This window comes from Manis javanica, chromosome 10 (genome assembly GCF_040802235.1).
Source record: "Manis javanica isolate MJ-LG chromosome 10, MJ_LKY, whole genome shotgun sequence".
Lineage (NCBI taxonomy): Eukaryota > Metazoa > Chordata > Mammalia > Pholidota > Manidae > Manis > Manis javanica.
The window spans coordinates 108,615,154-108,641,641 of record NC_133165.1 but is presented as its reverse complement, the minus strand read 5'-3'; the positions used below and the strand labels follow the sequence as shown (position 1 = coordinate 108,641,641).

Genomic DNA, 26,488 nt, shown 5'->3' with positions numbered 1-26,488 from the left:
CACCAGCCAGTCGGCCAGCACGTGCGCGCCCGGAACCCTAGGCCCGCCCGCCTGTCCCGGCGTGCCGCGCGCCGCGCACGTGACCCCGCCCCCCAACATTGGCCGGGCAGGAGGGGCTGGGTCGCCGCCGCGGCCTCACCGGACTGCGGACTGCCCCCGGAGCTGCTAGGAGGTTTGAGCTGTATACGCAGGTGAGCCGGCGGACTGGGGAGGCGAGAGCTGCCGAGGTGCACCGCGCGCGCGGGAAGCGATCCCGGAGAGCGCGCACCGGCAGGTGGGCTGGGTCATCCCTGGCACGTGACCTGAAAGGCCTGGTGGGGCGGGGCCTGCGCAGGCCACACCTCCTTCGTGCATCAGCGGTGAGTGGGCTTGTAATCAGATTTCTGCCTCTTGAGGGTCTAGACAGATGAGGGCCCCGGGGTGGTGTTGGGCACCCCTCAAATTAGGGACAAAGTGGGGGAACACCCACCCACTTACTACCATGGCAATAAGATGGGGGCTGGCACGCCTGGGACCCGAGGCCCTAAAGGAGACTGAGGGGTTCGTGGTTCCTGGGGGGACGCGTCAGATCGGAGCCTGAAACGATAGCGTCGAGGCAAATGAGCAACGAGATGGGCGGGTTCTGGTCCTAGCTCCATCCCAAATGGCAGTGAGAGGTCGGCAAGCCCCAGCCTCTCTCTGGGTCCCCAGATCCTCACTCATCTCCCTGGGCTTCGAGGGGCCATCTGTGGTCCAAGGCCTCATACCCCCGGTCTGCCGCAGAATGGGCCTTTCCGCCGCAGCCCGGCTGTGGGGGCCCCCAGGGCTGCTCCTGACCATCGCCCTGCACCTGGCTCTCATCCTGCGCCCTTCCAAGGCCTTGGCGCTCCGGCACCGGGACTACTGCGTCCTGGGCGCGGGGCCCGCGGGCCTGCAGATGGCCTACTTCCTGCACCAGGCAGGGAGGGACTATGTGGTGTTCGAACGCGCCCCGGGGCCCGGCAGCTTCTTCACGCGCTACCCCCGGCACCGCAAGCTCCTCAGCATCAACAAACGGTACACGGGCAAGGCCAACGCCGAGTTCAACCTCCGCCACGACTGGAACTCGCTGCTCAGTCACGACCCACGGCTGCTCTTCAGACACTACTCGCTTGCCTACTTCCCCGATGCCAGCGACATGGTGCGCTACCTTGGCGACTTCGCAGACAGGCTGGGACTCCACGTGCTGTACAACACAGCCATTACCCACGTTACTCTGCACAAGGATCTACAGGCCTGGAATGGCCATTACTTCTTACTGACTGACCAGAAGGGCCAGGCCTGCCAGTGCAGGTAAGGAACCAGGCCCCAGAGCTCCGCTGCTGATGCTGGGGCCTTTCCTAGAGGAATTCACACCCCTTGCTTGGGTGGTGGTAGGTGTGGGAAAACAGGGGCGTTTCTACCACTCCGTGCTCCAACTGAAATTAAGTGCTAAGAGATAAAGCTCAGCCATCATTTCCCAAATGTGTCCTAAAAAAATCTGTGATTATGTTTGGAAAATACTAACCAGTTCCTTCCCCCAGGATCTGTCAGTCTTCGATATCTTCATACTCACTGTGACATCCAACACTGGGTATTCAGCACTGTCTGTGTATGTACCCACAAAATCCTTTCTGTAAAGCATCTCCTAGAGCTAGTGTTCCCAAAAATACGTTCTGAGAAGTGCTGGGTTAAATGTCCAGTCAAGTATTTGATGGGCTCTGTGGGATTTCAGAGTGGAACAAAGTGGGAGGCCCCACAGGCAGTGCCGTGGCATTCAGGCTTAGCTTGCCTTGTCCTGGGAGAAAGCTTAATGCTGTGTAGACAGCCCCAACCTGAAGTCGCACACCATACTGCAGTTGTTCAGTCCTCACAAGGACCCTATGGGGGAGACTCACTGATCCCCACTTTAAGATGAAGCACTGAAGCTCACAGGAGTTACGGAAGCTCACAGGAGTTGAGTTAACTGGTGCTACGTCACACAGCTAATAAGTGGTACAGCTGCGATTTGAGCTCATATCTTCCTGACTCCATGGCCTGTGTTCTTTCTGCTACACTTTCCTGATCATTAGCCTAGCACCTGGCTCCAGGCAGATGCTCAGTCAGAGTTAATTTTCTCATGCCTCTTGCCAGAGACCCAACCTTACTCTGCCTGTGACAGCCCAGGGAAAGAAGGGTTGTGCCAGTTCGGACCCCTGCATTTTACAGCTGTGCTACAGCCTAGGGAGTCAGATATGAGCAGAGAGAACAAGGGTAAGAAAACAAGTAGTGATAGGGCACATGTACCTTCTGCAGGCCATCCAGTTCCATTTTTGAGGCCACCTTGTGTCAAGCCCTGCTGCAGGCTGGCAGGAGCCAGCTCCCTGGCTGCCCACCACAGGACTGTAATCTTCACCAGTATGAAGAGCCGGACTTTGGAATCGTCCTGGTCTGTGTTCAGATTCTGGCTCTGCTATCTTAGGAGCTTTGGGGGCCATGGGCCAGCAGGGCCTGTGTCTCACCTCTAAAACAAGCCACATAACACCTACTCAGGGTTGCTTTTGAGCAGTAAGATGATGCGTAAAACACTCAGTGTGGGACCTGGTACAGAATTCCTGCTCAGCAGATACCCGTATCTGGCAGGCAAGTCAAAAAGGAGGAAGCAGAACACCAACTTAAATTTTCATCACTGAGGGTGATGCTTCAAAATTAGGTGAATTATTCGATTTCTCATGCTGTCACCTTACCTTCAAACAGAGAGTAAAATTAATTTCCATGTGTGGTATAAGCCCTGTAAGGTATAAAGGAAACTGTGTCCACTGGAGTGAGCTCAGTGAGGGGCGGGGTAAAATCTCAGATACACTGCGATAGATGAGTAAACGGATGAGCGAATGAATGTCATGTTTTCTTTTAGGAGCCAGCAGCCCAGGTGAGATGGGTGAGCCAGGCAGGCAGGTGATCTTATAGGTAACAGGATAACCATCTTCCCTCTGCTCCCCACCTGCAGCGTCCTTTTTGTAGCCACCGGTTTGTCAGTCCCCAACGAGGTTGACTTCCCTGGCTCCGAATATGTGGAGGGTTACGAATCCGTGTCTGTGGACCCCAAGGACTTTGTGGGTCAGAATGTACTGATCCTGGGCCGTGGGAACTCGGCCTTTGAGACAGCAGAGAACATCTTGGGTGTCACCAACTTTATCCACATGCTGAGCCGCTCCCGGGTCCGGCTCTCCTGGGCCACCCACTACGTTGGAGACCTCAGGTATGCTAAACAACCACTTGTGAATTCTGTACTACCAGCCCCCTCTAAAGCATCCCCGATCCCAGCTGGACTAACCACCCCTTCCTCTGAGTCTCCTTGCACCCCTATACAGACTCCTTTCTCTCTCATGGCATTTCCCTTGGGCCCCAGGGCCATCAACAACGGCCTACTGGACACCTACCAGCTGAAGTCCCTGGACGGGTTGCTCGAGTCTGACCTCACGGATCTGGCCATTGTGAAGGACCATGAGGGTAAGTTCCACGTCACCCTGAAGTTCTTCCTGGAGGAAAACAACCAGAGTGCAGAGGCCATCCCCCTCCCCCAGGACGACAATGACAACTTTGCCATGCGCGTGGCCTACGACCGGGTCATCCGCTGCCTGGGCTGGAACTTCGACTTCTCCATTTTCAACAAGTGAGTGCAAACAAGGGAGGAACTGGTGTCCCTTAGCAAACTCCCGGCACCCCTCCCCGGGGAGCAGAGTCGCCGTCCAGCAGGCCCAGTAACAGGGCTTTTGGGACTGCACCCTCAGAATGGACATGGGAGCTGCCTGGTGCCCCTCTAGGGGCAGGAGCTCTCTGCTCAGCAGGAAGACCTGCTGCTGTACTGCTCCTCTGAGAAAAGGGAAAGCGAGCTCAGACTGAATGTGGTGGTGGAGTGGCTGAAAGGCAATGTCGCCCCGTGGCTGAGAGCATAGGCTCTGGGGTCGCTCTGAGAGTCTCTGCTTATCCCGTCTGAGCTCTGGGAAGGCTGCCTAACCACACTGTGCCCCAGTCTCCATCACCAAAATGGGGGAGGGCATGGTTCCTTTCTCACAGGGCTATTGTTGTGAGAATTAACTAGGAAAGTGCTTGGAGTATACTATATGTTCAGTAGAGTGTCAGCTGCCTCAGTTATTTATAATTGTATTTTGAAGAACTGCTATGTGGAACTTCATCTTTAGACTTTGCTGCCCCAGGACCTTGGCAAAGCTTGGTATCAAAGACTCCATCCAGTGTCTCACTTTCCTTCTCACCCAGGCACAGGTGGACAAGGAGAAACTGGAGGGACTGAACCAGGCCCCCCTGTCCCATCAGGTCCCACAGGGCCCGGTCATATCCCAGAGCCCAGCCTCAAGTCAGGCTTGATCCTGGCTCTGTGCCTGACCCACCACTTCTTTAACCTGAGCTTCAGTTACTCCCTCTGTTAAATGGGGCTGACTGTACCTGCCTCCAAGATCTTGGCGTGGATAAACATGATAAGGAATGTAGAGCACTTAGCTCAGCCCTGGACCTGTAATAAGTGTTTCATATACCACAGTGATTTTTCTTAACAGCCCTTTCTATTCACAGGTCCCTCAGACTCTCTCCAGGGGGTGAGTTCAGGAAGAAGTACCCGCTGATCAGAGCTAGCTATGAGTCCAGGGGAAGCCGGGGTCTCTTTGTCCTGGGTACCGCCAGCCACTCTGTGGATTACCGGAAATCTGCCGGGGGCTTCATCCATGGATTCCGATACACAGGTGAGCGCTACAGAGAGGACCACTGTCTCCCGATCCAGCCATCCCCAAGTTTGTAAATATTCCCATGATTTCCAACATCCTTAAAGGGATTGCTTATCAGTAGTCAGTTGTCATAAATTCCCTGTCTGGGGCAGATGGCATTGGGGTTTTGTGATGTGAGGATATGTCTTGAAAAGTACTAGATAAGGTGTAAAGTACATATATCTGGGGGTTACATGGGCAGGTAACATGTTATCCCGGGTGGGTGAAGTGCTGTGAATAGGCAAGAATGCAGAGCTTGAAGAATGGTAACCTGGCTTCCTCCCCATCTCAACGGTCTTAGAGGTAAAGCTTCATAACCTCTCTCAGCCTCTGCTGGACATGCCTGTCATCAGAGATATAAACGAAAGGAACTCTCCTCTTTCCTAGGGCTGTTTGAGGACTAAGGGAGGCAAGTCCTGGGGACCATGCAGCTGTGAAGCATTATGCACACACAGACTCTTTGGGCACCAAAACATTTAAATAAAAATTGCAATTGGGTTATAGCAGTTCTTTTTCAAAACCCTGGGTACCAAGGGTGTAAATTCTCTACACCCTGGGTAAGCTGTTGGACGGGTGCTTCATTGCATAGTGAATGTAACATGGGCCAGTAAATTTTGCCATTAGCACCATAAGGGTCCTACATCCTTTTAATTTGATGTTTCACATTGCCTTAAAGCTAGTTTTTGCATGTTACCATCCTTTTAGTTTGGCAGGGAAAGATAATCACGTTTTTCTATTGATTTCCAGATGATTTATTTTATACCCCACATGTCCATGTTGTCAGAGAAGGAAACCAGGGAGAGTGTTAGCTGTCTGTAAACCAAGATATTTGCAAATTGAATAAACACACATACACACACGTACATGGAATGAGAAGCGTGTGTCTCTTTAGCTGTGGTTCCCCAGTAAGGAACCCTCATCTTCATCCCCATACATGTCACCACTCTGTACCCACTCTCCTGGCAGTAGTGCCCCATCTCTCTTGCTTCTGTCCACTGATCTTTCCCCAGTTCACATACTTTAATCCTTACAGCAGTCCCATGAAACAGATCCTGTTATTTCAACTCCATTTTCCAGATAAGGAAACTGGCACAGAGAAACTAAATAATTTGCCCAAAGTCACCCATCTAGTGGATGGCAGAGGTGGATTTTGAATCCACACCTATCTGAGTCTAATGCTCACAGCCAGCCAAGCTTTGAGCTCTAAGCAAATGAGAAACACTCCTGGGTATACAGGGCACCGATCGCCGTGGTCACTGAGTACCTGAGGACCCTATGGGGGAGGGAACAGTGTGGCCATACACACTACATCCGGCCTGGACCCTGCTCATCAGTTAGCTAAGAAACAGGTCCCAAAGGAGACAGGTAGAAAACAGGCAGAGTAAAGCAACACAAGATAAAAGACCAGTGACACAGACCATAACTCTTGAAAGGTAGGGCGTGGTAGAAACCCTTGGCCATCCCCCTCCTGTATCTCTCTCCAGTCCATCTCTGCCTCAGTTTTCTGACTTAGGACCTCTTCTCCCCTCCTGACTGGTCTTTCTACCACTGGTCTCTGCGATCCCCACCCAGCCACCATGGTGCCCAACAAAACAACCTTTCTTTAAGAAAAATAGTATCCTTCCTCTGCTTACAGTCTTCAGTGGCTCCCCGTCTTCCAGGAAGAGCTCCACCCCTCAGCACAGCAGTTAGTGCTTTTCCCAGGCCGGCACCAGCTCACCTTTCTAACCTGGTCCCTCACCTGCTTTTCAAAATGTGCATACTCGGGCAAGATTTTATTTCTTTACATATGTGCTTTTTTGTCAGGGCACCCTCTCCAAACTTCTCTAGCTATGTAATTCTTCAGCCTTTTAGAAAACTCAACCTAACCATTATTTCCTCTAGAGAGCCAGATGTCTAGGGAGGCTGAATGTCTCCTGTGTCTGTTGGCCCGCTGAGTCTCCTGTTGTGTGAACTGTCTCTCTGTGTCCTTGCCTTTATTGGATTTGAGTATTGTGTTGATTCATTTTGGAAGAACAGGCAGTGCCCCAGGCATACACAAAAATGTTCCCCTGTTTTAGATAGCTGCTGCTTTTCTATCCTTACATAAATATACAAGCATCTCCAAGTAAAATTTAATGACAGATTGGATTTAGGCTGTGGAAGAGAGGGAGGAATCAAAGGTTTTCCATTCAGGAGTCTCAGACAGAAATAGGGAATCTGAGAAGGGGAAAGGTCTCAGAGAGAGGCTGGGGGTCTGGATTTAACATACCACCTGTGGGGACTTCCATATGCAGATAGCCTAAAGCAAGGCTGGGCAAACCTTGGCCTGGAGACCCACTCCAGCCATGCCCATCCGCATAGCTGTCATCTATGGCTGCTTTCACACCAGAGGCAGAATTGAGTGGTACACAGGCTTGTCCGGTTGCAAAGCCAGATACTTCCCATCTGGCCCTTTTACAGAAAACGTTCACTGACCCTGCTCTAAAGGCATCGTCTTGGAGCCATGCATACGAGTGTGTGCTGAGTTCGGAGAAGTTCTTGGGGGCTATACATCCCTCTCGGTGGTGAAAGGTAAAATCTTAAGTGTGGCGTGCCATTCCTCCCTCTGGCCATTGCAGTGCGTGCTGTCCACCGGCTACTGGAACATCGCCACCATGGCATCACCTGGCCCTCCACTGAACACTCCATCACACAGCTGACCAGCGCCATCCTCCAGCGTGTGAATGAGGCTTCTGGGCTCTACCAGATGTTCGGTGTGCTGGCTGATGTCGTCCTGTTGAAGGAGTGAGTAGCCCACCCACACCCAGTTCTGCCCTCTCCCCAGTCTCCCTGTCCCGCCATAGCTCTCCCATTCCTGTCTTAGGTGTGGAAGAGCCCAGTAGTTCCTCCTTACAGTGAAGCCTGCAGGGGCGGGGGGATCTACTCTGGTGGAAGAAATTGGTGAAAGCCACACACCACAAAAGCTGCAGACAGAAAGACCAACCTCACTGTGAATCCCAGCTTTCTACCTGTGTGCACTTAGGCCAGTTAATTGGCATCTCTGAGCCTCTCTGTCACCTGCAGGATGGGGATAATAACACCTACCTTGCAGGCCTGTAAGAGGGAGTAAAGGTGACGTACGGAAAGGATTCAGCACCAGTAGATGAGCACGGAGCTGTGTGGGCGAGAGCACCTCTGTGTGGCATTAAGAGTCCAGTCTGACAGGCAGCTGATCAGAGAGGAGGCAACTGCAGCAGGGAGGGGAAAAGGGCCGCAGGGGAGGCCCTCAACGGGCAGGTGGCAGGTGAGAAGCAGAGGAAGAGCCCTCAGGGAGCAGCCTGACCCAAAGCTGGGGGATGCAGCAGCGTGGCCAGCAGGCAGGGAATTCAGTGCTCAACCCAAACACCTCCCATCATCCCCGACTCCGCCCTTCCTCACACCCATTTGACACACTCGAGCATCTGTAAACCTCAGCCTTCAAATTTTTCTAGAACCTGACCGCTTCTCACCAGCTCCACAGCTGCCACCTTGGTTGGGGCCACCAGCCTCTCACCTTTGTCCTGTTGTCTCACAACACAGTGGCCAGGTGATCCTTTTAAAACATGGGTCACTCAAATTCACCTCTGCTCGGTAGTCTCCAGAGACCCCAGTGGCTTCCCTTCTCAGCCCAGATGGAACCAGAAGTTCCTGTCATGGCACACACAGGCCCTCCTTGACCTGCTGCTCCCCACCTACCCCAGGCACACCAGCCTTCCTATCCCTCGAACACCAAGCCATGCCCTCCCTCCTAGGGCTTTTCCATACTGTTCTCCCGGCCTGGATCACCCTTTCCCCAGATACCACTGCAGGTTACTCTGAGCTTTCTGGAATCTGTCCCAGGTGTAAGTCAGCAGTCAGCTGTAACATGAATACCATGGGGCTGATCAGAGTCTGAACACTGTCGGTCACTTCCTGGAGGGGGACACATTCATGCACACGCATCTCCCCATTGCCGAAGCACTGAAGGGCCTGCCTCCCACACTGCCATTACCCGCAGGAACGCCACAGCATTTGAGTACCTGGAGGAGTTCCCCATGCAGATGCTGGCCCAGCTAGAGGCAATCACAGGAAGGCAGGCCAGACACGGGCTCTTCGTCATCAACATGGAGTATGGCAGAAATTTCTCTGGACCCGACAAGGACGTCTTCTTTTATGACCGGTCTGTGGGGCACACAGAAGACGCCTGGCAGTCTAACTTCCTCCATCCTGTCATCTACTACTATAGACACCTCCCCACTGGTGAGCTGGGTCTCTGCTGTCCCCCAAACAGGGCTTTCTTGAGGCAGGCACTCCTTGGACCCTGCTATCTATCAAATTGTCACCATTAAGCCCTCACACAGCACAGCTGACAGGGGAAACTGTCCAAAGACCAAATGGGGCAGGAGGTCCAAGAATAATAAATGGTATTCTCTGGCTCATACCATGACCAGGCCACTCAGGGAGTGTCATGATCCCCAGGCACCACGTAGTAAGAGGAACACTGTCTTGCTATGTGTTTCCGAACGAGGTTGACCATGAACAGGGAAGGGGCCCCAGAGACCCAACTATCAGAGGGAACAGGGAAAGGAGCTGGAAGTGGTTAATGCAGGCATGTAGCATAGAGGGCAGAAGAGCTGAGCCGTGTCCCAGGCTGTCCTTTCCTTGTCTGTGACCTTGGACCATTACTTAATCTCTCTGAGCCTCAGCTTCCTCATCTGTAAAATGGGGATAACAGCAGTACCTTCCTTGTAGGATTGCATGAGGATAAATGAGGCAAAACACATAGAATGCCAGCACAGAGCCTGGCTCAGCAGCTATAATAGAAGAACCACCTGGGGAACACGACTCCTGCTTCAGGACTTGAAGGGCAGTTGCCTTGGAAAAGGATGATCTGAAAAAAGGCAGAGGTGGTACCAACAGGCAGACATGACAGGAACACAGGCTTCTATTCAGTATCAGGAGCAGCTAATAGTAAAAGCTGTCCAGCAGTGGAGTGGGTCCCCCCACTAGAGATGAGTTTCTCAGTATAGGGATGTTCGGGTTATGGCTCACTGGCCATCTTACGGGGATACCACCAAAGGGAGTCCACACCAGGTGGGAAGCTGGACTGGATGAGGTTGGAGACCCCTTTGGATGCAGGGCTTCTGTGTGTCTCAGAGAAGGACCGTTTTGAAGCAATCACAACAGACTAAAGTTCATGTAAGTCTTAGAAAAACATTAAGCTCAAGTGGTTAATCTTCCTTCTGCCCTCCGATACTACAAGGGACAAATATAGTCTAGCCCCTGTTCCTCATGCCAACCTTCTAACCATTGGGAGACAGCTGTTGAACAAGCGGATCACAGCCCAGTGCAGAGGCGTATCAGGAAAGCTGAGCAGTAAGGGGGCTTTTGGTGTGTGTGGGAACCATGCTTTCGGCTTCAGGATGGGAAGCCCGGCCACTCAGCTCTGACGGACCTTCCCCCTCCTACCCACAGAGCAGGAGGTGACGTTCCGCCCTGCAGAGTGGCCCCTGCCTCGGCCCACAGCCATCCACCACATTGTGGAAGATTTCTTGACAGACTGGACCGCCCCGGTGGGGCACATTCTACCTCTGAGGCGCTTCCTGGAGAACTGTCTGGACACGGACTTGCGAAGCTTCTATGCAGGTAACTGACATTCCCAGAAAGGCTGAGCTGGAGGTTGAAAAAAGACCAGATAGATCCGTGCCCTGTGGAGTTTTAGGACTCACATCTAGAAACCCAAACCCCAGACTTCCTACAACATTTACAGATTTTTCACAGAAACCCATCCCAGTACAGCACACCTGAAAAGGCTGAATAAAATGTCTTCTTTAAAGAACTGGTGGGAAAATAAGGGAACTCCCCAGAGGCCAACCACTAAGAAAAGCGTAAACCCATTGCTGGACATGGGATATCCTCTGGTCATCAGTAGGCTCTAGGGTAATTGACCGGCACTTGGGGACTGAAAGGTGAGGCTGGAGCAGAATGGAAGGTCTGTTTAGGGACCTTCAAATAAGTTTGGATCTCAGTGGGTCAACTAAGAGGCAAAAATCACCAAAGAGGGAGATGGTAGAGATGCATGCTTTTTGGCTCTGGGTAGAGTGGGGGAAAATCTCCCCAGGAATTTCCAATCATGAGGCCTTGCTCATGTGAGTTTGGGGCCAAACTTCACACTATCATTGTGGTGTAAAAATCACAAAACTAAATTCAAGTCTTCTGTAAAGAAAGACATTTTAAAACTAGGCCTCAAAAATATCACAGATAAAGTTCCAAACATGAACTCCCAAGCAAAAATCACTTAACACATAAGGACACAGCCACCATGAGGGAATGTCAGCAGAAACAGCCAAACCGTAGGATCGAACCCAGAAGACTCATCTGTCTAATATATGTAAAGAAATAAAAGTGAGATTATTGACAGTATAACTGGGCAGTTTTGAGAATGATCCAAATAAAACTTCTGGAAATGAAAAAATTTCTAATTAGAAACAAACATAAAGATAGAGTAGCATATTAGAGACAAAGAAAGAATTAGTGAACTGGAAGGCAGCTCTGTCAGCTAAACCCAAAGAGGGTCTTAAGAAGCCTAATGATCCAGAGGGAGAATTGCTTGAACTAAGCCAAATGTTTGTCTGTTTTCTTTTTAAACCCCCTGAATGCCTAGGATATCCACTCTTTTCTATTCAGAAAACATCTGTTGAACATCAATTGTGTATCGGGCACTATTCATATGAAATCAGGTTAGAGAAGGTCAGCCCCTGGGCTTACAGGTCAGAGACAAGTGTTCTTGTCTCATTCTCAGGCGGCATCCTCAGTCCACTTTGAAATAAAAACGTCGTATATATTAAGAGAATTGGCTTAAAACAATGTTTAAATTAATAGTCTAAATATATGTAAATGCTCCAACAGAGGTAATTCATAGAGCAGAGCTAAGCAACTTTGAAATACTAGCATTCTGCAAACTATCGACTTCGTACACTGACATAAGAAGTTACATGTTACGGGTCTAGAGACTTCAACTACAAAACCCCTGCCTGTGTCTGGAGGTTTGGGAGTACACACAGATGCCAGTGCCCATTAGGGAGTGTATCCACACCCTGAGTGATTGTTCCCCCCAATGCATCAACACAGGCCCTTTCGCCTCTTGGGTCCCACTGCCCACATACTGCTCAACAGTACAAGCTACTAAGTGTCATTACCTTGAATTTGCAAGAATTCTCTTGACAGAGGACCATCTGGCAGAGGGTGGGCTTTCCCTCTGCCCCATTAGCTAAAGTGCAGCTGCTAATTTTGGCCCCAGATTCTGCTGGGCTTCTCTGTCCCCTGGCCCTGCAAGAGGGGTGACAGTTGCCACCCAAGGGTCATGCTCCTCAAAGGCCACTTTGCTGCCCCTCTATGATCCCCTGCCCCCATCTGCTCTTCCCTGCTCAGAGAGGACTGTCGTGGCCCATTCTGTCCACAGCCCTCTGCGCTATGTCAGAAATGAAGTAGAAAAATAATACCTGTGTAACACCTTACAGCCTGCTCACTCATCTAAGCCTCACAGCATCCTTTGTAAGGTGCCCATTTTTTGAGATAAAAGACCTAAGATGGTTTTCTGACACTCGCTCTATTCCCATCCTGTCTCGAAATCCCTCAGAAGACTGAGCCCATATCTGTTTCATCTTTTCTGGTTTTTATATCAAAGTTATATAAGTACTTGGCTAAAAGCTTTTTTCCCCACTTCCATCCTTATTCCCCAGAAGGAACTACTTCTTGCTTTTCTGACTGTTTCTTCATATCTCTAAATAATAATGTATCCACAACTCTTTCCTGACTGATTAGATTTGATCTGCACACCAATTTGCTGCTGTGGCATAGATGAGGATTTCTCAGTTTTATCTTTATATCCCCCGCAGTGCTGAGAACAATGCTTTACACACTGTATTTGCAACTCAGATATTGAGGGCATATGTCTTTGAAGGCAGCTCTGAGCTCAAAATGGGACTGACCCACCAAGTTCCCAGCCCTGCCCTGGGTCAGCTTCCAAAAGAGAAGGCTGAGGTCTGCTCCAGGGGGTCTCCATGCAGAGCGGTATGCTGGGTCCTGACCCCTGGGAGCTGTCATTTCCGTGGTTTGCTTTCATTTCAGAACCTTGTTCTTCCGAAATGTCAGGGCAGCCGCCTCTTCTTAGACCCTCAGGGAGGGACAAGATCCATGGCTACTCAGGTCAGACGTGAGATGCCCAGAAAAGTCCACTTGCAGGCTCAAGGGACAGAGGGCACCAGGGGAGGTCCCAGGGCCCCAGCAGCTCCCCCTGCCCCTGTCCCCACACCTCTCAGCCCCACTCATTCACCTCCTTTTCCTTTTGTGTAGAGTCCTGCTTCCTGTTTGCCCTAACACGCCAGAAGCTGCCACCCTTTTGCCAGCAGGGGTACCTGAGAATGCAGGGGCTTGTGGGAACTGAGAGCCTCTGGCGGCATGGAGTAGAGAGTGGGCTGCTGAGGAACTATGCCCCTGTGGGTAGCCGCCGGGAGGACAGCAGCCAGCAGCCTGGCAGCCATGAGCCAGCAGGTCACTCCTTGGCTCCAGGGCCTCAGGTCCAACCTCTCAACAGCAATAAGGAGGAACTGTGACAGCCAGGCTTCTCCCACCTCGGCCCACAGGTGGCCTCCTCTCCAAAACCCATGCTCCCACCGAAGTGTGGTTGCCAGAGACAACTCAGATCATCCCAGTGTCCACACCAAAGCCACACGGAAGGCACAAGGAGGCTGAAGGGCGGCCGTGCAGTGGTCCCCCTCCTGTTTGGTCCGTGAGTGCCTAGGAGGTGGCGTCTGGAGGGCATCTGCCAGATGGGAGCCGCCTTCCACAGGGGACTTGTCTCCAGGTGAACTGTCATTAAGCGCCAGTTTCGGTTCCGTGCCCATCAAGTTCCCTGCAGTTCCTGCTCCTGGTCTAGGTGGGCCAGACCCCACCTCCCCGTGGAGGCTTCACACGTGAATCCTATCCTCATCTTCATAAGTGTTTGTGGCAGGCACTTTAAAACAAAAGCTCGGATATCCTCAGCCGTACAGGGCAGGTGAGATTGTTGCCAATGGAGACACCAGCTCAGGGAAGGTAGGTGATGTGTAGACAGTCCCTTTCTGGGGGGCCCTCAAGCCTATTCCACTCTGCCCACCCCACACGGCCGCTCCCACCACCCCCACCTCTGTTCACAACCCAGCGGGGCCAGCACAGCTTATCGTCACAGACCAGAGGGCGGTCATCAGGCAGTGGTAGGACAGCTCCCTGCAAAGCCATCGTACCTAAGCAGGTTTCTTCCTGAGCAGCAGTAGGCAGAGCCATGCTCCCCCGAAGAGTGCACTCCCCAGCTTACCTCCAGCCCCCGTTTTCTTGTCTTCCCTCTGCTCAGTACCCTTCCCTGCCCCCTGGCCCCCTGAATGCCTGGCCTCTGGCCTGCCTGATTACATTTTGTAAAACTGCCACCATGCTGTCTTTCTGTGGGAGCTGTTTCAGAAGTGGTTCCCCTGCTGTTTGTACAAAGCCCGGTTCAGGGAGACATTTATAAATGCATTTGTTTGATAACAACGGCGAATTCAGTTTCTGGTTCCCTTAGGGGTTCTGGCTCTTCATTGTCCTTCACCAGGAAACTGCTCCCTCCCTACTCTCCTCTCAGGCATTTTAGTTCCATTTCTGAGTAAGCCATGGGAAAGCATTTGTACATAAAATAATTGTGGTGATTTTTCAAGTCCAGGATCACAGACTGCTTTCTCCCTGGTTCTTACCAGTCCTTCATGTATCCACTCAAAATTCAAGGGATGCAGGCCTTCTGGAGCCACAGCCAGTTTTCTGGGAACATCCTCCTTGGCTGGGTACAGAATCCCTTAGTCCCCCGGTGCTGCTGCCTGTCTGCAGACGCCTCTCCCACCAGGCATTTTCAGAGTCACAACAGTGAAACTCCAGCAGCAGGAGCCTGGCTGGGAGGATAATACTTGGCATGGTTTGCACAGGGTTGAACTTCCAAGTGAAGAGTCTCCCTATCCCAGGGAGTTGTATTCACCATTTTTCATACAAATTACAGGTAAACCAAACTTAGGTCCCATCAGCCCACCCTTCCTTTTCTGCAGCCTCTTTTAAAACAAATCTTTTAATCAGGACTGTTTGCATAATATCAAACCCAGTTAAACATATCTCACTTACCCAGTTACCGAAGGCAGCTGAGCCCTTGTTCCAGTAAATGTTCGAGGTGCCGTAACAAATAGTGCACTGATGCTTAAATTATGTGACATCTGCTGCATTTCCAGTCATCTGCCAAACTGTTAGTTCCATCAAAATTATCAGTCAGCCTTATTTGTGTTTAGTAAGATATGGTTCCATTTTTGCTCAACTGATGAGAGATGTCTTCCCTAGTATTCTTCTTATAAAACTGGTTAGTATTGGAAAAGGAAATAAATCTCATTTTAGATACCTATTTCATACTATACTTCAAAATTAATTCCCAGTGAATATTTTAAAACCATATAGAAACTGGAGCTGAAGGGTGGGTATATAGTATACCTCCTTTAATACAGTATATTAGAGAAAAGACTTTCCAAGTTTAGAAGCGATAGAGTAATTCCCCAGAGGAAAATGTTTAACATTTCTAGATACACACATCTAGCCCGTGCATAATTAAGGGGACTGATGGGACTGTTTTAAGGAAAAGGTTAAAAGGTAAGAGGCAGAGAGCCTGGGCCAAAATAATGACAGCAGAATACAACACATAAAAATGAATAAAAATGTCTTTGTTACATAAATGACAGAAGTAAATGAGAACAAAGAATAGTTAACACATGTGTGACAAAGTTAAGTGAGAAGAAACAGGATGTGAAATTGTAGCTGCAACTGCTTGTAAACATGTGAACATAGAAAACCACATAGAGGGGAAACTGCAAAGGAAACAACAAAATGTCAACAATGGTTGTATTAAGTTTGCAGAGATATTTTTCCTCTTTTGTCCAAAGTTGTGGTGAAATAGTATGTTTATTTTTTTTGAATCATCTCTGTTTTTGTCATTTTAAATTGCTGAGGGCAAGTAGAGTAGGGCAAGAAGTGAATTCCTCTTCCCAGGGGAAATGCCCTGCGCCCTCAGTCAAGGTGGTGCCCATGGCTCTGTTCCTCTCCCCCCGTTGGGTGGTCGCTGCACCGAGTATCAGGAAAAAGTGCTCAGTCTGGAGAAGTGCAGTTTAAGTGGTTGTGCTCCTCTCCGCTTAAAGAGTCTTTGGACGGACTGCCCCAGCACAACAGAGGAGATCTCTGGAAGAATCTTCCCCTCCACGTAATAGAAAATGAAAGATAAAAATCCTCATTTTGTGGAGGACTCCTGGGTGCAATCTCCAATCCACTGCAGAGCCTTAAATTTCTTTTGCCTGATAAATGTGAGGAGGTAGCCAAAGTCTGCCAAGAAATTGATTCACCAAGAAGTGAATTTGTCTACTACACTAATCCTAACATGAAATCATTTGTTGCGACCCTACTGTGTGTCCAGGACTGCGCTGGGGTGGTTGTAGAGATAGGTCCACAAATTCTTTGTGGGCTTAATTCCCCTCCTGTTGAGTGTGTGCTGCACTAGTGATTTGCTTCCAGCAAGTAAAATACTGCAGAAATGACAGGATGTCATTTTCAAGATCAGGTTATAAAAAGACACATTCACCAAGAGACTGTGCTTGCTCTATCTCTGGAGTCACTCATTCTGGAGGAGGTGACCTGTCACGTTGCAAAGACATACAGGCTTGTATGGAGAGGTCCATATGGCTAGGAACTAAAACCTGCCACCAGTCACGTATGTGAACCTGGAAGTAGACCCTACTCCAGCCCAGCCTTTGGACGACTGCAGCTCTGGCTACCACCTTGAACACAACTTGATGAGAGACCCTGAGCCAGGATCACCCGGGTAAGCCTTTCCCCAGTTCCTGATCCACAGAAATGTTTGAGATAATGTCTGTTGCTTTAACTGCCAAGTTACAAGGGTTATTTGTTAACACAGCAATAAGTAACTAATACATGTGCTAAATAGCTTACTTAATTTAATCACTACAACCCTAGTAGATACTTCTATCCCCATTTTACACAGGAAAATGTAAAATTTGCTGAGAACACTTACACAGCAAATCAGTAGCATGGTACTTCAAAAGTCCACCTCCTTCAAGCCATCCTCTAAATAATAAATCATTAAAGCAACCATCTCCTCATCACCTGTGGGTTTCCTTCATGTGAATATTCAGTGACAAGAAATTAAGAGACTAAACATTTCCCAATCTAAGAAATAATGAAGTGTTTGTGGTCCCAAACAGACAAGTGTTGGAAATTGGACTTTTCTGCATCTAATTCATTTATAATGATTTGAAATGACTTGAGAGACTAGTCTGAGATGGTAACATCTCAAAGAGAATGAAAAAGCAGGTGATAGACTTTTGAAAGATTTTTGCATTGAGCACTGAACTTTGGGCTTTCTCCAGGAGAGCAGGCATCACTTCTATTTATGCACAACTGAGAAAGGAGACAGGATATTCTGTCGGTCTTTCTTCCCTGCTTAAATACATCTGTTGCATGCCGTTTTTTATTTCAGGGAAACAGAGAAGTGTTGAAATGCTGATAATGCAAAAGGTAACCTCAGAGAGCATCAATCCCCTCCAGCAAACCAGATGTCCGTGGTACAGTCAGGGCAGGAGGACTCCTACCGGGGACAGGAAAGCTCTGGCGTCTGGAGTACCAGCAGCCCTCCCCAGGCTTCAGCCTCAGCATCCTCAGTTCTCCGACCGATTACAGCAGCATCCCCCAAATCCAAATTGGATTCCTCCCTAAAACAGAAACCAGAGGCTGCATCATTTCACTGCAGATGCTTATTTTTTAAATACGGTAAAAATGCTGACTGGGGAAAGGTTTTTGTCTGACTGCAGACTTTTAAAAAAGCATTGACTTCCATCTGGCATCTCAGACAGAATGTAAATCTGCCACGAAGTGAAACTGATGGGCAAATATATGAGATGCTTTAGCCCAAGTATTTAATCCAAGTATATCATGTGGCCAATCCATCAACCCTGAAATAAAAAACGGCATGCAACAGATGTATTTAAGCAGGGAAGAAAGACCGACAGAATATCCTTTCTCCTTTCTCAGTTGTGCATAAATAGAAGTGATGCCTGCTCTCCTGGAGAAAGCCCAAAGTTCAGTGCTCAATGCAAAAATCTTTTAAAAGTTTGTCACCTGCTTTTTCATTCTCTTTGAGATGTTACCATCTCAGACTGGTCTCTCAAGTCATTTCAAATCATTATAAATGAATTAGATGCAGAAAAGCCCCATCAACAGAAAAAAAAAAGACAGTATATATCTTGATATTTTGTCATTGTTATGATTTGTCAATGTAGTTTAGAAATAAAGCAACTACAGAAATGTATAAGATGAGCCCCTAAATACCACCTGTGTTTAAGTTTTAAATAAGTCTATCAGGAAAAGAAGAGGTGCCCAGAAGCCTCTGCTATGAGGCACTGCAGTAGGTTACAGATGGCCAAAAAATTCTATGACAACTCCTATCAAGATGTGGGATCTGTGTCGCCTCCCCTTGAATTAGGGACCAAAAGAATGTGGCGGAAGTGATGACATGCCAGTTCTTTGGCACAGGCCCTAGAAAACTGGCAACTTCCATATTTCTCTGGGACCCAGCCACCATACTGAGGGAGCCCTGGGGAGCAGCCCATGGGGAGAGGAACTGAGGTGCCTGGCTGAGCTGCCAGTTGCTCACCAGCACCAACTTACAGCCACGTGGGTGGCCCCACTTACAAATAACCATCACATTGGGAATGAAAAATAGGAATTTTGAGAGGACACAAATTTAAGCCCAGTGGGGTCTTATAACAGTGGGGTCTCTGCCTTACATCTAGTAGGCCATCATTAAATCTTCATGAGGGATGAGAACAACTGGACCACAGCCTGGACTTGAGGACAGAAATCAAATGGCTTCCTTAGGAGCTGGTCACCAAGTCCTTTGAAGACAATGCGTCATCTTTACAGACAGGTAACTCATTCCTTGGGAGGAGCTGTTAATGTGAACTATGTAGGCCCTTACCTCCCCCAAAGCAGCTCTTCTTTCCTGCTCCCTATGTCTGCGCTTAGCATTCCAAGGGCCTAATAGAGAGGCTGTAACTTGGATCCAGCTGGGAAGCCTGAGAAAACTATAAACAAAGAAAACTCACTATTTTTCCAACATAAAAACAGTTCATACAAGTTCCCAGAAAGAAACAACTTTGTGCTCTACGAGTTGTGCATTTAAGGAAACATAAAGCAAAGACAACACAGATCATTTGTGCATAAGTGGTCAGAAAGTAACAGTAAGGGACATGAAACTTGACCCCAACACATGTTTCTTGTGGCACTGAGCTAGGGAATTACCACCTTGTAGAGTAACTGAGTGATTCCTCTATGTGGTGGGTTCTCAGGCTACTCAGCAAATATTGAAAACCTATGTTTATAATTATGACAAGCATGTCTAAGCATTTAATGATAATGGTAGAATATCCCCTATCAGACCAAATCCTCTCACAGAGAGCAACTCTGGACAAGATCTATGTATTTTAAAAACTACCTGAAGACACAGAGAGCAATCAAAGTAGGCAGAAACTAGGGGAGAGTTGAGAATTTAAAGAAAGCAATGGCATTGAGTTTTCTATTTCTTAAAGCTTTTCACCTAAGGATAGCACCACAGAAGGCAGCTACGAATCCAATAGAAACCCTTAATCTTGCTGACTGAAAGAACCGAAGGGAAGAGTTGAGGGATACCAGAGCAGTGGAAAGTAAGAATAGGAAAAATCCTCAAAAAGAGAGAGCCACAGAGAAGGAACCCAGAATTCTGCATACAAACTCTGCACAAACCTCTGGCTGGTCCCTGAACTACACATGTGTGGGGTAGATTACAAGCAGCTCAGCTAAGTCTGAAAAAAATGAACAGCCTTCAGTGGCCGCCCACTGCAAAGGAGACAGAGCTTGGAGTTTGAACTTAGCCAAGTTAACTGTCCACTAAAAAAGGCCAACATTCTTTAGAGGAATATATGTATCAATCATATGTCTGGTTTAGAATCCACAATTATTAGACATATAAAGAAACAGGAGATATGGACCATACTCAAGAGAAAAAGCAATTAATGAAGATTGACATGGAGTTGATCCAGAATCTGGATATATTAGGTAAAGATTCTAAAACAGTTATAAATATGTTCAAGGACATAAAGGAAAATATGGTCATAATGAGTGAATAAATAGGAAATCTCAACAGAGAAACAGATACTATTAAAAAATGGAAATTCTAGAACTGGAAAAAATGCAGTAGCTGAAATTAAAAGTTCACTACACAGTTTTAACAGCATACTGGAGATAACAGAAGAAATTATAAGGGAATTTAAAGATAGATCAATAGAAATGATCGAAACTGAAGCACACAAGAGTAAAAGAATTTGGAAATCAAGAGCCTAAGTTATCTATGGGACAATATAAAATGTTCTAATATATGTGTAGTTGGAGTTCCGGAAGGAGACAGACAATGGAATAGAAATTTTTTTGAGGAAATAATGTCCTGAATTTTTCCAAATTTGGTGAAATACATAAATTTACATTCCAGAATCTCAAGCAAGATAAACACAAAGAGAATTACACTCTGGCACATTACATAAAATTTCAAAGATAAAGAAAAAATCTTGAAAGCAACTAAAGAAAAACAATACATTGCATGCAGAACAACAAAACAAATAACTGCTTGGCATCTCATTGGAAACAATGGAAGCCAGCAGACAATGAAGTGATGTCTTTAAAGGGCTAACAGGAAGGGGAGAGAAAAAAGTATCAACCCAGAATTCTATATCCAGTGAAAATATTCTTCAAGAATTAAGGCAAATAAAGACATTTGTAGATAAACTAAGATGAGAATGAATTTCCAGAAGACCTGAACTGTAAGTAATTTCATCAGGCTGAACAGAAATGATACCTGATGAAAACTTGGATCTCTTCGAGAAGAACTGCAGAACACTGCAAAGGACAGATACATGAGTAAATATTAAAGACTATTTTTCTCTTAATTTCTTATAATATTATATATGTATTTAAAGCAAAAATATCAATCTCGTGGGGTTCTTAGCATGCAGATGTAGGACATAAGACAACAGCATAAAATATGGGAAGGGATGGTACATGAACCTATCCTGTTCAGTTATTTGATACGGAAGATATTAATTCTAAGTTGATTGTGGAAAGCTAAGGATGCACACCATAATCCTTGAGTAGCCTCTAAAAATATGCAAACAGGTATAGCTACAAAGCTAGTAGATAGACTAAAATTAAATTCTAAAAAATATATTCAATTAACCCAAAAGAAATTGGGAAAGGAAAAACAGAAGAACAAAAGACATATGGAACAAAAAAAAAAAAAAACAGTGAAACAGTAGACCCAAATCCAAACATATTGATGATTATGTTCATTGTAAATGAACTAAACTACTATTAAAAGGCAGAGATTGTCAAAATGTATTTTAAAAAAGTAAGACCCAACTATAAGCTGTCTCTATAAAATGCATATGTATATATACACATTAAAGTCCTAGTCCCAGGTAGGCTGAGAGTAAAAGGATTGAACAAGACATATCAGACAAACAGTAATTATGAGAAGGCTGGAGTGGCTCTATAAATATCAGATAAAGTAAACTTCAAAACAAAAAGCATTGCTGCAGTTAAAGGGAGACATTTCATAATGATGGATCAGTCAATACATCAGGAAGACAACAATCATAAATGTGTAGAAGCCTAATAAAGCTTCAAAATAGATGAAACAAACAGACTTAAAGGGAGAAATAAATTCATAATCATATTTGATTTTAACATCCATCTCTCAGCAACTGATAGAACAGCTAGGCAGAAAAATCAGTAAAGACATAGAGAAGCTAAACACTTTATCAACCACCTTGACCTAACATTTATAGAACATGCTGCCCAGCAACTGTAGAATATATATTCTTTTCAAGTGCACATAGTACATTCGCAAAGGTAGGACATAGGCTGGGCCATAAAGCAAGCCTCCATAAATTTCAAGCTCGAAATCTAAGAGCACTTAACTATGAGCTCTATATTTGCATTATCCCATTTAATCATTCACGATAATCCTCCTAATACTGGTATTATCGTTAGTCCAATCTTACTATAACTTTTGCTAGTGAAACTTTCACAAACTGAACACAATATCCTTATACCTAGCCCCACCACATCCTTGCAGCTCAGTGGGAAAAGCTCAGGACCTATGGTCAGAAGATCTGGATGTGAGCCTGCCCTCATTGTTAAGTGTCTGTGTGCCCTTGGTAAATCAGAAGACCTCTGTAAGACTTGATTTGCCCATATGTAAATGATATCTGAGGTACATACCGCCAGCCCCATTTTATAGATGAAGAAACCAAGCCTTAGATGGATTACATCACATTGCATGTAAGTGGCAGAGCCAGGATTCAAACCCGGGTCCATCTGACTCCAAAGCCCACACGTGTCCACCAACCTGGGTTCCTCAGATCTAATGCCAACATACCTGAGACCTGCCTTCTCAGCACAGGTCTATGATCTGCACCTTCAGGAGAAGCCTATAATAAAACATAAAATTTATACAAAAGAGTACCTTTTCAAAGAGTTTTATATATGTTAACTCTCATTTACAGATGATATTAAAGGCATGGTAGAACTGAGTTGTTAAACATACACCTTACGGGGCCAGTCTGCCTGGGTTTGAGTCCAAGCTCTTCCACTTGCTTGATTCATGATCTAGGGTAAGTTATTTACCCTCTCAAGACCTGAGTTTTTCTCATCTGTAAAATGAGACTAATGACAGTGTTTTGCTTACTATGAGGACAAAATGAGCTAAAATATGTAAAGTGCTAGCTAGCTCAGTTGTAAGACATATGGTAAGACCACAGATGTGCTGGTCATTATTTCATTATCATGAAGGTTCCATCCTTTCTGTATAGGAAACACCACTAGAGCTGCAGTGCCAGATAAGGAATAATGTCAGAAAACCAACTTACCCAAGGTCACTCGGTGGGTTAGGGGCAGAAACCTGGTGAAGACACACTTCCAATTCTGAGCCCAGGGCTTGTTTTTCCGTCCCACAGCTGCCTCCTGTTCAAGGACCAGGAGCAGGAATACTGCCAAAGGGTCAAGGAGGCAAAGAGATTTGGCCAAGAGGAAGGGTCCTGCCCTGCCTCCCTGCTCCAGCAGAATCTGAGCACCAGACCAACCAGGCAGGAACACAGCAGGGGTCTGTGTTCCAACGGAAGACAGTGGAATGAGCCCAGGTGTCCTGGTGCGCCAGCCATTACATGTCGACTGAGCACAGGCCTAGCACTAGGGTGAGCAAGTGAGGACAACAGCATATGCCCACCTTCATCACAGCCCTGACACTCCAGAGGTACCGTCCCAGGAGGGGGCAGTCGCCAGTCTGAGTTAAGGGTTGTGCTGCATTCCAGTGTCAAGTCTTTATGTTCAGAAGCAGGTGAGAGGACATTGTGTCATTGCTGGAAACATGACAGAACATGAATCCCAACAACACAAAACCAGCTGCTCGACTGTAAAACACAAGTCACGTTCTAATTGCTCTGCAACAGCATAAAAAAAAAAAAACAACCACCATGGAAACTGAAAGAAAAGATACTCGAGGAACACCACCACTTGGAAAGAAACTCACTGTCGGCTTAGACTGCGGCCAACCACCTCTTTCTGTGTTTTTTTTAAGGTGCCTCCTCCAGCCATGAAATCTTTGGACACGCTGTCACTGAGATGCATCTGTCTCACAGCCCTGTCCCCTATGATAGGCCCTGCAAACTTGAGGGCGCGGGTGTTCCTGGGCTGTGCCCAGCCTGCTGGCCCTCTGTGAGGAGACTGCAAGAACCGCACTGCCACCGTCCGGGCACCTCTGCTTACAGCTGCTGCGGAGAACCACCATTGTTGCTCGCCCTGCCACCAGCTGTGCTTGCCCCGGATTTGAGTCCCACATCACCCTCTGGTGGCCTGGATTGGCTGGCTAGTCCCTGGGGTTTAGCAGGGAAGAGAGAGCGGACTAGAGTCAAATCAGATCCTTGCCAGAGGCAGTGTATCACCTTTAAGCTTCCATCTCCTATTTTCTGGATGACCTTGGCAAAGCTACTTAACTTCTCTGTGCCTCAGCTTCCCCATCTGTAAGAGTACCAACCTCATAGGGTTGTAGGATTAAATAAATTAATGTAGGCTGCTTAGAACAGTGTCAGGTGTAACTCTTCAATACAGCAATCGCTTTTAAGCCCTTTGACCATGACCCACGGTAGGAAATACATTCTATATCACAGTCTAGGACATACAGACACATAGGCATAACACCAACAAATGTTTTACAAAATAGTGCTTATAACATGCAAGATACTCTGATATTTTCAGTTCTGCTTAGTTTTTTGAAAGCTGAGTACAACTCACTAAACTGATTTCACAAACCCATTGATGACTCACATCCTCAAGCTGAAAACTATTGTAATAATACTAGTAACAGTGAGCAGTAGAAGCTTTACCCCAGCTCAGGCTGCCAGTCCTGGCTCCCTTGCTCCTCCTCATACCTGTGCCCTGAACCTGTCCTGTGACTGAGCCAGATCCAGGCATGTCAGCTCTGGCTGAGCAGATGAACCCCCATGTAGCTGAGGAGCCCCTTTAGGGCTTCCTGTGAGAGCAACCTTGCCATAGGTTCCCTGCAAGAGGAAAGGAGATTCATTCATCATTCACCAGGCACTGACAATATGTCAGGCCCTGTACTCTCTCCTTCCTGCAACCTCACATCCCTCTCTGAGGAAGGCATCATTCTTCCCATTTCTCAGAAGAGAAGCCTGAGGCCAAGAAGTGAAGTGACTATGGAATACAGATAAACAGGAGTGGTCCTCTTTTGGAATTCATCATGTAAATTTAAGGGAAATCAGCCTTCCAGAAAATGCTGTGGAAAGGCTGAATAGGGTTAATAGGTGGCTCTGGAAGAGGGAGTGCTGGAGACACAGAAAAGCAAAAATGAAAATGGGCAGGGGGAAGCAGCCCTTCCAATGGCACCTGGCATTATCAGGAACAGCTGCCCCAAGCAATGCTGACCTCAGGAGAGCCAGGGTACTGGGCATCCCACTGTGGGTCACCACTGTTGGCTCCAATCCTAGACAGGGCAGAGGCAAAAGTACAAGTCAGACGGGCTGGAGAAGGCCATGTCCCCCCATGCACTCATCTGGTCCCTGGACAAGGGACTCTAGTAAGTGGAAAACTGACACAACTGCTGGTGGCCAGAGGATGTGGACCTATTCCAAGGATTCCCTCACCCCAGCCCAGAAGATCCAGTGTAGCCGTGGCTCGGGTCCTGCCCACCAGGAGTGTGAGCCACTGAACCAGACAATCAGACAGGAGACAAATAATAGCATGATGTGACCAAGATGAAGTGGGGAAAAAATGTGACAATGATTTTGGAAGGGCTGCTATGATGCACCAAGCCCTCAGGTAAGCGACGGAGATCGACAGACCCCCAGGAGCTTACATTATAGTGAGGAGTGAGGAATAAAGAAACAAACAATAACAGTACAGAGTATGGTGATCAATTGACAGATGCACAGAGGCTGCGGGAAGCTCAAAGGAGGGTATCAACCCCATCTCCAGGAGGCTCAAGGAAGGGTCTCCAGGGATGCTGTCTAATCTGGTAGTATTATCTCAAATGGAGAGTAGAAGGAACAGTCTTCCAGTCTCAGGGGGTAGCAACTGCAAAGCTCAGTAATGAGAGACATAAGCAAAAACGGTAAATGATTCCCACTGGCTGGGGTGTAGATGGAAATGGAGGTGTGAGATGGAACTCTGCCGATTTCCCTGCCTCATAACCTTGAACAATTAATGTAAACTCCGACTGTAAACTACTCTCTGAGATAGTCAAAGACATTTAGTTTAATAAGCATCTATTGGATATTCTCTGTGAGCCCCGCACTGTGTCAAATTGGTGCTGCGCAATGTGGAGTAAAATAAAAGCTTCAGATCCCTACTCTTAGTGTAAGATCTGAAGAATCAAAAGTTAGCATAAGTACAGCCATCTTAAAGGCTTAAATACCACCCCCTAACCTAGAAGGAGGAAAATTATTAGAATCTTGAAAAACAAGTTAGTCAGCCAGTGTTAAATGTAGTGACCTTTAATTAGCTGACCTCAAATCAGTTAATCATACACACCAAGCTTATCTTGCTAGAACCACCCTAAACATTCCGAAGGTAATCTTATCTAACCAGACCCCAGGATGTGGCCCCAGGCAAAGATTTATGTGTCTATGAAAAAACAATGTATTGTGATTGTGGAAAATGTTGCCCCCTTTGAAAATGCTATAAAACCTTCTGGCTTTGTGTGCTCAGGGTCCTTGTTGAGACCCGCTGCTTCGGGCTAACTTGGACCCCAGCTAGCTGGTTCCTGAATAAATTCCTCTTGCTTATTGCATCAAGAGACGCCTTCCGTGAGTGATTTGGGGCGGCGTCCTCCTCTGGGAGAATCCAACATTAGGAAGCATATGTACAGACACTGTGTAATGTGTAAGAATTATGAATAAAGCACTAGGGAGAAGGAAGCAATTAATGCTGCTCAAAGAAGTGGTGATGAGTAGGTGTTCTACCAAGGGCAGAGAGAAAAAAGACATTTCTAATTAAGCAAAGGCAAGGATGAGGAAAAAGGTATTGATGTATTCATAGAACCGTGA

General features: G+C 47.3%; 1 protein-coding gene and 1 long non-coding RNA gene across 14 annotated transcripts; one reads left to right on the top strand and one right to left on the bottom strand.

Annotated features, from left to right (window-relative positions):
* Window positions 1–48: 48 nt before the first annotated feature.
* FOXRED2 (FAD dependent oxidoreductase domain containing 2) lies at window positions 49–14,504 on the top strand. 4 transcript variants are annotated; one of them, XM_037007038.2, is made up of 10 exons: window positions 49–359; window positions 763–1,311; window positions 2,984–3,235; window positions 3,386–3,649; window positions 4,567–4,733; window positions 7,355–7,520; window positions 8,752–8,993; window positions 10,209–10,379; window positions 12,864–12,941; window positions 13,089–14,504. In XM_037007038.2, exons 2-10 carry the CDS (start codon window positions 764–766, stop codon window positions 13,346–13,348), a joined length of 2,148 nt encoding a protein of 715 aa, XP_036862933.2. In that variant the 5' UTR covers window positions 49–359; window position 763; the 3' UTR covers window positions 13,349–14,504. The 4 variants fall into 4 exon arrangements, with proteins under 4 accessions (XP_036862933.2, XP_036862934.2, XP_017516804.3 ...); XM_037007039.2 differs by having other exon boundaries at window positions 53–191; XM_017661315.3 differs by lacking the exon at window positions 49–359 and having other exon boundaries at window positions 366–1,311.
* LOC108397756 (uncharacterized) lies at window positions 7,528–26,282 on the bottom strand. 10 transcript variants are annotated; one of them, XR_012121592.1, is made up of 12 exons: window positions 23,422–26,282; window positions 22,796–22,915; window positions 22,306–22,357; window positions 20,725–20,765; window positions 18,817–18,922; window positions 17,432–17,551; window positions 14,498–15,138; window positions 10,323–10,406; window positions 9,566–9,624; window positions 8,774–8,915; window positions 8,269–8,666; window positions 7,528–7,963 (listed from the first exon to the last, which is right to left on the bottom strand). It is a non-coding gene; the product is annotated as an uncharacterized lncRNA (long non-coding RNA). The 10 variants fall into 10 exon arrangements; XR_012121591.1 differs by having other exon boundaries at window positions 7,528–8,402; window positions 8,569–8,666; window positions 23,422–26,281; XR_012121593.1 differs by having other exon boundaries at window positions 7,528–8,402; window positions 8,569–8,612; window positions 23,422–26,281.
* Window positions 26,283–26,488: the final 206 nt, after the last annotated feature.